This window comes from Schistosoma haematobium, chromosome 4 (genome assembly GCF_000699445.3).
Source record: "Schistosoma haematobium chromosome 4, whole genome shotgun sequence".
NCBI classification, from domain to species: Eukaryota; Metazoa; Platyhelminthes; class Trematoda; order Strigeidida; family Schistosomatidae; genus Schistosoma; species Schistosoma haematobium.
This window is the reverse complement of record NC_067199.1, coordinates 22,362,868-22,375,013: the sequence shown is the minus strand read 5'-3', so window position 1 is coordinate 22,375,013 and position 12,146 is coordinate 22,362,868. Positions and strand designations below refer to the sequence as shown.

The 12,146-nt window shown below is 31.0% G+C and overlaps 2 protein-coding genes across 3 annotated transcripts in view; one reads left to right on the top strand and one right to left on the bottom strand.

Moving 5' to 3' along the window:
- The window catches only part of MED20 (mediator complex subunit Med20), a 94,146-nt gene that overhangs the window by 30,475 nt on the left and 51,525 nt on the right, over nucleotides 1-12,146 (bottom strand). The gene's annotated exons all lie outside the window — the stretch shown is intronic.
- MS3_00007665 (uncharacterized protein) overlaps nucleotides 1-12,146 on the top strand; it is a 40,586-nt gene that overhangs the window by 27,359 nt on the left and 1,081 nt on the right. The window contains exons 12-15 of the mRNA XM_051215977.1: nucleotides 675-851; nucleotides 2,304-2,574; nucleotides 8,327-8,568; nucleotides 10,171-10,225. Coding sequence (XP_051066524.1) covers nucleotides 675-851; nucleotides 2,304-2,574; nucleotides 8,327-8,568; nucleotides 10,171-10,225 — 745 coding nt within the window. The remainder of the gene's footprint in view (nucleotides 1-674; nucleotides 852-2,303; nucleotides 2,575-8,326; nucleotides 8,569-10,170; nucleotides 10,226-12,146) is intronic.

The following is a 12,146-nucleotide window of genomic DNA, read 5'->3' as shown; positions in this document are numbered from 1 at the left end:
TGAAGTCACTAACTTGTAGTCTGAGCCATGTTGGTAGATGCAGACTGCTTGGTTGGGGTCCGCGTGACTATCGTAACCAATGGTTGGAGACTCTTGGTGACATGGCTCAAAATCGATCACAATGGCGTCGGTGTATACACTCTTTGTCTTCCCTTAAACTAAGAGATTAAAATCGCTTCATATCTTTCTTTCTACGAATTACTTCTTTCTTCCTGTACTATATCCTTATATGTAATCTTTCTTTTGAAATAACTACTTCTATGAATCCGGTGTTTATCTTGCTGTGTTAATGAGGTATGGCAACTTCGAACGGAGCATATATGTGCCTGGTCTTACGTTGTAGCTGAATGACTGACCATTTATTTACTTAAATTAATAAAATGTACTTATTTATGTACTGAAATTAAAAACATGTATGTTTTTTTCCAATTTATATGCTTTCGACCAATCAACTTCATGTAAAACCGAAATTTTCTGATAATTTTATCTTGGCACAAAATACATGAGCATACATTTTCCTGGATTAGTATTAATGGAAAAGTCATTTTTATTTCCTTTTCATAGGTTCGAAACATTTTAAAACGTTTTAACGTATGTTGTATATTATTTAAATAAAATTAGTGATAGGACGTTTAACTTACCCCTTTATATGTGTATATTTATTTTATTTTTAGGCAGTCTGGATATTTACATTTCTATGCACAGTATTGCTTAGTGTAAATTATGGTCTTCTATTAGGTATCATAATCTCTGTTGGAGTTGTTATATTACGAATACAATGGCCTAAAATTCACAGTTTTGAACAAATTCAAAACACAGAAATCTATCGAAACAGTAGAGATTATACAAATGTAAGTTTTATGTACATAATCAGTTTATATTACATATTGTTTTATTATTTCATTTGAATTTCAGTAATAATTGTCGTTATTAGATCAGATATTCGATAGTTATGTGATGAATAAGCGCCGAAATTCATTTAAATTAAAAATATATAATTGGAAAACCGTGAACCTATGATGATATTCTTACATTGTGATGAAAACAGTCAAAAGAGAAAAAACTTCTAAAAATGTATCGTCAAGTAATAACTCCTTAGTCTAGTGGTATCACACTTCGTGATCTAAAGCTTCATGATTTAATCCCATGTGTGGAAGCAGCATTGAGGAGTTTTAAACTAATCGAAGTTGTCATCCCTTGTTTTATTGCTGATTTCAGTGTATCACAAGTCATTATTCAGGATCTTATCACTGATCCCGAAATTCAAAGTTAAAGGTGAATATTAAGATTGTATAGTAATTTGTACAATATTTAAATTATTATCAAAGGGAGTAGAAGATCTGATTAATGCAAACTAAACTCCAAATTATATTTTCATATGACACATTGAAAAGTACATATAATTTAATCACCTTATTCTGTATTTTATGTAATGATGGATAGTTTTTTTAAAACAACCAATACTGTGAATTTTCAGCAAATCTGAATAATGAACGAGCAGTCGAAATCTCGAAATAAAACCATTAACAGCTATACCGAACATAAAACACTATACGAAGATTCTTTGTTTTGATAAAGCGTAATAATATGATTAATTAATCGAATTTAATGCTTTATTGTAAAGTTTTGTCCATGTCTACATATAAACATCATCTATTAGTATTACAACACATAGCTCGTGGAATGAGAAACGAAATGTTAGATCAGTGTATTAAGATTCAATTGATAGACTATATTAATAGTAATCACATTTCTATTCTGCAAAATTATTGAATATATATTTCGCCTTACTCTGAGTTGAATTTTACTTTTCCACCAATGGGGCGAACACTCCTGAGTCATATCAAAGTAAAACGAAACAGTATTTTTTAAACCTTAGTTACTTATCAATGATTTTGTAGTGAAGGAGAACACAGGTGAGGAGAACCGAATTATATTAAAGCACAAAATTACAGAGTTAAATGGTAAAATAGAAAAACCATACTATAATACTTAATTTGCAAAATGTTCAATAATTGTCTTGAACTTCATTGTTCTTGGATTTCCATAATAATTGCTTTCTATTCCCGCTCTTGCTTTCTTCATCTTTCCCATCTTCCGCCGCCAGATATTAAATTTCTGACTCGCGTCATATACTACTTATGTCAATATAAGTGGCACGCACCACAATTTTACTAGCAGTTTGAAGTGAACATTAAAACCTGAAATATTTATTGTTTTCGTTCTTTTTTTTAATTTTTCACGTCATTCAAATAATTCTCTCATATGATTCATCCAGATTATTTCTATTCCCTACATTTCAGTATATAAAACATGATAAAATTAAAATTATTCGTTATGAAGGAAATTTATTCTATTTTTGTGCTGAACATTTTCGTGAAACCGTTTATTTACAAACAGGAATAAATCCATTTGATATAAATTTAAAAGTGAATTCTTGTTTAAATAGAATAAAACAAATTGAAAATACTTTACGTTCAACATCAAAGTCTATGGATATTGAAATAGATAAATCAGATGATCATTCAAATGAAATAAAAACTATAGAAGAAACATCTGATCAATTAGAAGCATGTAGGTAAATATGATTTTTATTTTTCACTGAAATTATTGATTTTTATTCCTTTTAAGTTAAATTAGTTCTTTGCTGATTTATCTTATTTAATAGATATTAATCTTAATTGTAAGAATTCCTTTGAACTTATCCGTGAAACAGATAACTAATGATATTTAACAAATTTGATATTATGTTTATTCTGTGATGTGTACTCTAATAATAAAACTTTATATATGATCGTCTCAATCTCTCAAAAATTATGTCTGTTTTCTATGCATCATAAAATGAATTAGTAACTAAAGTAAGAAAAAAACATTCACCTCAAATGATTCACCTTGAAATTGTTACGTCAACAAACTTCAACGGTTAAATGATATTTTTTCAAAATTAAAAAAAAATCGTAAAAGACATTGCAAGCAATTCAGCTTTAGGGATTTATCTAAAATGAACACAGTATTACATCCAGTGCAAAGACATTTTGTAGTGTATCGTTTTTTTTGTACTCAATATATATGAATATTAAACTCTTTTTTTTGTAGTTTTACTAGTTTGTTTTCGATAGACAGAATCAACAAGTATAAAATTACATAATGAAATTAGTTTTTATTTACTCCAGTATAAGTGATAAATTATTTCGCATTAATGTAGGAGCAAAACTTTATAAATAATGAATACCATATTGATCGGCGGTTCAGTTGTCCAGTGTGTAATACTACAACATTCTAAACGATACTGCTTTCAAGTCATACTGTAAGCATTCACAATTTGACGCGTAATAAAACATGTGTCCTGAATTTTAAAAAACAAATCAGTCTTTTTAAAATTTTCAAATTTTATGACAAAACATTAACATTAGATCAACACATTATGTGTTTGTTTTAAGTGAATTTGATGCATTTATATATTATCAAAACGGGTTTTGTGGAGAATTTAGCTATTTTAATAGTTGAAACCATGAGTCAATTGAAGCTAGATCACTATGGAGAACTTGGAAGCACTGGATGGACGTTTCGTTCTATTTTGGGACTACTCAACAGTGCACATCCACAATCCTGCCTCGTGAGATGCGAACTCAGGACCTTTCAGTCTCGCGCACGAGTGCGTAACCAGTTGACCACTGAGCTGGCCGGCATTCAAAGGTGGTAACGTCTAACTTCAACTAATCCATGGAATTGAGCGACACACCCACCATTGTCTTCAGTAAGCTACTATCTCACAACAGACCTGGTTGAACTCCACTGGTCACGGCTTCTCAATAGGACTCCAGGAAATACCTCTTGAAGTCAGTCACTAGTGAGCAGACGATTATTATTAGAAGGGGTTTTGTGGAGATTTTAGTAATTTCTATATTTCTATATTGTCAATAAATTTTCAAGGTTGTTTAATTTTCTGTGTTTCCATAGTTCCTTCAAATTACTTTGAATTAAGTTAATTCCTAGACTTAAATTAATTTTTTTAATGTATATATCATATAATGAATTTCAATAAGCTGGATGGTCAGTTAGAGTTTGGACATAAAATTAAAAAATTTTTCTATAGTGAAATTTGAGTAAACTAAAACACTTTGATGGTTCTAAATTTCAGTTTACTTATTTTTTTTTGTATTTTATATTCATCTGGTTTCATGAGAAGCAAACAAATAAATGTCTTAATTAGCATCGATATTTAACAGAATGACTTCTGTATTTGAGAAAAAAAATTGTGTACACTATTGAATTTCTAAAATATTTTATTTAATTCTCTCAGATATTGTATATGTAAATTATAAAAAGCTTCAATTAGTTATTGATTAGATGATTTTCTGATGAGACTATAATTTATGAACGAGATTTGAGCGATGCTAAAGTGACCTTGAGAGTGGTCGCCTAATAACTAGGACCAAATAGGGTTTATAAATTAGTGTGAAGAATTAGAATTATGATTTACAGTTGATGGTTAAGGTTAGGAATTATATTTAGGGTTTTCATAACGAACTAACATCAGCTATAATGTCAAAACTCTGTTTAACCAAATGGATAAGTGAATTTCACGCCAAAATTCGAGACCTGTCATCTTATGCCTGATTGGTTCGTCCATAAATTATAGTCTCGCCGACTTTGTTTTTAAAATTTAAATGTTGTTATATAAATGTTTATTAAATAGTTTCTTTATGAGGAAATAAATTATAATGTACATTTACGGAAAGAAATCATAATCAGTTCTAAGTTTTAATAAATTATCTTCATAGTTAAGATAATCAGAGTTTGCTTTTTTTTAAATTATGAACTGAAATGTAATTTTAATAGTTGAGATCATGAGTTAATTGAAGCTAGACTGGCTTCAAGAGGTATTTCCTGGAGTTCTAGTGAGAAGCGGTGACTAGTGGAGTTCAACCACGTCTGTTGTGAGATGTCAGCTCACTGAAGACAATGGTGGGTGTGTCACTCAATTTCGTGGATTATTTGAAGTTAGACATTAACACCACTAGATGCTGGCTCAGTGGTCTAGTGGTTAAGCCCTAACGCTCGAGATCGATAGGTCCTGGGTTCGCATCTCACGAGGCGGGATTGTGGATGTGCACTGTTGAGGAGTCCCACAATAGGATAAAAACGCCATCCAGTGCTTCCAAGTTCTCCATAGTGATCTAGCTTCAATTGACTCATGATCTAAACTATTAGAATTACTATAATATCCACAAAAACCTTTCTGAAATGTAATTTTTAGAAATACAATGAGATGATTCATCGTTATATCAGAGTCATTATTTAACCAAGTGTTTATCATTTATTCTATAATGAAATACCTGAAGTCGATCAATAATTTATAAGTAGATTAGTTAATCACAAGTAATTTATCTCATGGTAAAATCAGTTTGACTTTAATATGTAATACCGGACGTCTTCAAGCTTAAGTTTTTCACTTGTCGGTACGACTTATTTCATCTCTGTTTATCTGAGTTTTTGAGAATACTTTTCATGTGTTTCTTAAAAAATGTCAATCAATATATTAATCGTAGAACAATTTTAATAGATTCTAATGGTTATTCAATCACACTAATGCTAAGAACCTGCAGGTAAATTTCACAAGCTTGATTGAGCGTATTGTTTAAAAAAAGAAACTATCGGTTTTATCTATTTCAACTTACCTACAAAAGCATCGTAGACACTGAACATGGATTTTATTTTCCTGAAACAATTTCTTAAAGCTTCGTTCAATAAATCATTATTTATAATATTTTACTCAACAATTGGATGAAATTATATGTAGTTCAACAAATATTCTACCACCATTCTGAATACGATAATCCGACACACAAAATAGCAATCATAATGCATATTAACTTATTTGCATGCTCTTTTTCACCTTTTTAAGTGAATATATATCTAATCTAAGAGTTTGATTTTAAGCGCAATTTTTGAGGCCCATTCTCATCAGTTAGGAAAAAATTTATTCTAAGGACATTTTTACAGATAGTTAAACATCTCATGTGGATATTTTATTACCGAATTTCAGATATAAACATTAAAACAAAGATGCGCGTTCCGTCCTATTCGAGACTTGTCAGCTGGATGCACCTGGTTATCAAAACTCAGTAGCTAAGTGAATAGTGCGATGGCGTTTGAAGCGAACCGTACTGGGTTTGAGTCTTAGAGTGAACATCATCTCTGAAATGCAGGTATATCCTGCCGACGAGTCCCAAATTGGACGAAATGCGCGTCAAACTGGATTCCACTGCTAGCCACTATCCATCATTGCTTAAAAAGCTTGTGAATTGAGGCTATATCAATGCGATCCACACAGTATGCACATATACCAATAAAAGACTGATCAATTGCATTCTTGAATAACAATGGGAATATACAAGTAAAACAGCACCCAGTGAATATAAACACTATAGAATCGGAAAAATGAATTTATATATTACTCAGTTTTTTTCCTTTAGTTGATTTACGCCTGATTTAATGTTTTAAAAATAGTGTCGATTAAATTAAAAAGGAATGACTGATCACTGAATGTATAATAGACATTAACATGGGAATCTTTATATCAGATTATTAAGCTTTTTTCGGAATACATAAAGAATCGCGTGTCAATAGACCCTTGTTTATACTTATTTCTTACTTACGCTTAAGCCGATGGGATTATTTGTCTATTAAAACTTCTATCTACTCCTTGATAAATAAGTATTTAATTATATGCAAAAATGGATAGTGTCTAGCAGTGGAATCCAGTTCGTCCTATTTGGGACACGTCGGCTGGATGTACCTGCATATCAGATTTGATGTTCACTCTAAGACTCAAACGTAGTACCGTTCGCTTCAAACGCCATCGCTTTATCCACTTAGCTACTGAATTATGATGGCCACTTGTTTGTACAGTGAGGTGAAGCTTAACTTCACTTAGTATTGTTTGTTTAAATCTTCTCTTTAATGTTTAGGACTGCAATTGATCAGTCTCATGTTGGCATATGTGCATACTGTGCGTACTGCCCTGATAAAACCTTAATTCACGAGTATTATATGCAAAGATGGACAGTGTCTAGCAGTGGAATTCAAGACGCATGTTTTGTCCTATTTGAGACTCGTCAGCTTGATGTACTTGAATCTCAAATTTGATGTTCACTCTGAGACTCGAGGCAATACGTACAGTATGCACATATTCCAATAAAAGACTAATCAATTTCAGTCCTAAACAATAATGGAAAGACTCAAACAGACAATACCAAGTGAATTTAAGTATTTAATTGTTTTAGAACAACATATATAAGCGAACAATATTGTTTTCGATTAGATCCTCATCAGGCTTTGCTCTGATATACAGTAATATTTACATGCATATACGGAAATATTAAACCAGTCAAGGTAGTTTATGAGTTAATGATAACAATGAAAAAGATTACATAATAAGTGAAAAGTACAAATTGGTAGTGTGTTAACAGGTGCATTAGTTTTTGATAAGAACAATAAAGGCTCAAATCAATGTTACATAATCGGAAATAGGTCAATGATTAGAAAAATATAGACGGTGAGATAACAATTATAAAATTATAAGATGACGTAATAAGAAGTGGTCAGATAATTGGACCGTGAAACGTATATTTGAGAGAGAATAAAACGGTAGCAGGGGATGAAGAAAAATAATAAACGAAGAGAAAGTTTGAAAAATAATAAATAAATTCATTTATTAAGGCCAAGGGAGAGATAAGGGTGTTACAAATTTCTTCTGAACATAAAGACTTGGCTTGTTGGCTCGAATTCCTATAGCTTCTGCTATGTGTAAGAGACGAGATCAAACACCATAAAGAAAACTAGTAGGAATACGATAAATAATTTGAAATGACTTGTTTCTGTCCACTACATAACCGCTATCGATGAAGTGTGATAGAACTGAGCTGCATATTGTCATGACTTTACCTTCTCCTAACCACGAAGGGCGGTGTTCACTCACTCTTTGGTTCAGTTGTCTGTTATCACACTACTAATTTGTACTTTTCACTCTTTACTTATTATGTAATCTTTCTCATTGTTATCATTAACTCATAAACTATCTTGATTGGTTTAATAATTTCATATATGTATACAAATATTCATGTATATTAGAGTAAAGCCTGATGAAGATCTAATCGAAAACAATATTATTCGCTTATATCTATGTTGTTCTACATTTACAAGATGGCAATATTTCAAATTTAATTGTTTGTATTTTCATAAGTTTTTTTTGCAATATTTCATGCATAGTAATTAATTTTTTTTATTTTTTAATTATTTATTTTATTTTTTTTTTCAAAAGCTAATGAAAATCAACAAAAATCTAATTTAAAGAAAAAATCATTTAAAAGAAAAATGTTTCATTATTTTATAAAAAAAAGAAAATTATTAACATTAAATGAAAAATCAAAATTAGAAATGGAAAGAATAAAACAAATAGAAAAATTAGAAATTATTAATCATTTATTAACATTTAATTATTTAATATTAGATTGTTCATGTTGGACATTTATTGATATAGTTGGAGCAGATGAATTAAAACAGGTAAATTTTAAATTATTTATTAATAAATTTAATTATAATAATAAATATATATACATTGTGAACTGCGGGGCGGTTATTCTAATTTCTACCGACTGACCAACTTCAGATATTCCAGTACGACCTCAATATTGTTCCCCAATCTCCAATATATCAGAACACGAACCGTTAGCAGAAAATTGTTTATGGGGTGAGGAGAGGAATAAGAATAGGAATGATACTTTACAGACAAATGCATATTTATACAGTTAGGACTATTGTGAATATTGACCAGTAGGGAAACGACACGTGAAACAAATATTGACCAATAGGAAAATGACACCATTTCACGTTCAAGGATAGCATTAGACTTAACAGGATTATTTTTGGGATATTTTTCTGAATATCCCAACAATATATTATTAAATTTTTAAATTACAACAGAATCTAAAACGAGATATTTTATTATTATACTGATACTGAATGAAAATAATACATGTTTAGAATGTGAAATTATTGGAGATTTTTTAATAAATTCCTTATAAAGATTGTGAAACTTAATTAGCCATATATGTATAGACGTATATTTCAGTTTGTGATTATCAAGGATATAAGCTATTATAAATAATTATGCTCCTGACGCCAGCCCCCAAATGCTCTGGTACGAGTGAGAGTGGACAGTGCCAGCCCCCTTCCTATATCTCGAAATGCTCTCACATAGCCACTTGCATATAACTACTATCAGGAAAGTCCTAGTCACTGCCTTCTCGTGGTGAGGGTATTGTTTACGGAATTGAGAGGACAAAAAGCGAATGTTCGGCGCTTTAACCAGGTTGGTGGTTACGGAGAATTTATCTAGAGGAGCTGGAAAACCCTGATTCCTTACCAATGGTGTACACGAAATTCAGGATCCTTAGGAAACAAATAGCGTATGAACAAGTAGTTAGTCGCCGGCTACCATGGCATTGCATTTCCTAGGTTGCTCCACTGCCTTGTGGATTAGACCTTTAGGTCAAATGCTCCGGGTATGACCCCCTGAGAAAACTACCTGTTTCGGTTTGAGCAACCGAGCAGTATCCCAGCCCTCATATAAATTGAATGATTTGTGTGGCACATATTTAATCGGTGCCTCCTTGTACCAATATTTATGTTTTTAAATAAATAAATAAAATAATTATGGTATAAGTGGACAAATTTTAACATTACCCAAGTTTTAGTGCATCAATTCGAATAATGTAATGAACATTCTGTCATAAAAATAATCAAGTTAATTTCATCACCCACATTTCTAACTGTATTATTCATTGTCATAGTGAAAACTTTTAAAGATCTACTTATGACTTAACGTTAAATTCGTTCATACTTACAACGACATCGTAGTAGTAATGATGCAAATCTGAGAGATGATTCACATGAGAACAAATAGATTTATAAACCATTATCAAGAAAAAATGGACCGTTAAATGTTTACTATGTAACTTGGTAGTTAGTAGTACTCATTGTCTAATAGTATTACTGACCTCTTTGATATGACCCGAGAAGCATAGGATCTTATTCATCAAAATGAATACATACTCATAACAGTACTATAAAAACGTCAACTATTTATATTTACTGTATATTTAGGTGATAGATAGCTATGAAAAACTGGGTATCATCGTTCTGCTAGCTCAGATGAAAGGTATGTTACTGATATCAATATATATATACAAGTTGGTCGTAAACTTATGAACGTTTTTTTTGTTTCATTGTTTGGATTATTGTGTATAAATAAGTTGTAATTTAAGAGAGAGAAAAAGGTTAACTCACAAAAAATTATTTTTTTACATTTTATTGAAAAACATTCTAAATGTTCAGTCAGTTAACTAAGATTTCGTTCATTGTTTAGTTTACTGATATTTTTCAAATCACCGACAATTAACCACATGTTTGAATTGATCACCTATCCAATATTTCACTTAAATCAACAAAAAATCTTTTGAAATATTTAACATTGAATCATGACGTTAATAGCATATAATAAACAAATTTAATTGAAATAAACAGGAAATGTTATCTTCCCTTATGTAAATTTAAATTCAAAGAACTGAGTGAATTTAAAGAATACACTGATTTTTTACGAAGTAGTTCATTTTGAATATATAGTTTTCGTGTTTACATTACACAGTACCCTAACTTGATCAAGTTATAAAACATTTATCATCTCTGTTAAGATACATTTTAAACAATGACTTTACTGAGAGTACACTATTAATTAATTAAGTTGACAGACAGAGTTTTGCTTTCTTCTACTTCAGTCCAATCATGAAGGGGCGGTCGATAGGGTCAACAGACGCTCTTTTATACTTATTTCATACTTACATCTATGCTAAGGGGTTGATTGTCCTCTTAAACTTCCATCTATTCTTTTAGAATCAAATATTTAACCATCATTGCTTTTTCATCGAATGAGGTGGATTGTGGCAATTTCTGTTTTCGAAAGACTGAATTATATGTTAGCAGCTATTTACTGACGTAAAGATGCTAACTAAAAATTGCAGGAAGTTGCAAACTGATGAATATTTTGAAATATAGACCAATAAATCTTAATGCTAAATAGCATTTTGCTCAAAACATGGAAGCCTCAAGGATCATTTTACAAGTCGTTACTAGTATTTGCTCTTTGGGAATTATGAGTAAAAGTTACTTACGTTCTCCGAATCTTTGCCTACGTAACCATATTCTTATTTCCAAAACAAACTGTGTACATCCTACAATTAAACAAATAATGGTCACCGAGTTTGTTAGTGATGATTTAAATACCTCTTATAACCCGTCATTTTCACTCAATTTATGGTAAATTACTTTTTACGTAATTTTAACTGAACTAAGATTACTAATCCTGATAGTATTAAACACTAGCATTAAATGTGCTACGCAATCATTCATGTTTACCAGTGAACCCATTAAATGAAATCCTCTGGTCAACTGTGTCTGTCGTGAGGCAGTTACCCATTGAAGACAATGATGGACGGTCGTGCAGTACCATGGATTGGTTGAAGTTAAACATTAACACCATTGGATGTCAGCTCAATGTTTACGCGCGAGATCGAATGTTCTGAGTTTGAGTCCCGATTGAAAGACCGTGTTTGCGCACTGCTGAGGAGTCCAATACTAGGATATTAACGGCTGTCCAGTGCTTCCGTGTTTTCTATGGTAGTCTAGCTTAAATCGACTCATGAATCGAACTATTAACTTACTACCACCTCCACAAACCCCCATTCTGATGAAAATATATTTACGGTAGTCTGGACTAAAATACTATACCATCACATTAAATTCGATTATTCGATGTTGTTACCCTGAAGAGGTCTAACTAGATTGCTGGCCGAAACGTCTGTATTATTTAAATTCCAGTCGTTAAGATTACTACAAATATATTATTTACAAATAATATCATCTAAATACTCGACTAACGATTTCTGCCAAATCATTCTCTCAGAAATCGACGAATATTCCATCAGAAAATTCATGTTATATTTTGTTTAAATATTTACAACTTTATAAGATCTCTTTTACTTTAATATTATTTCATATAAATATTCCTTACAGAGTGCATAAAT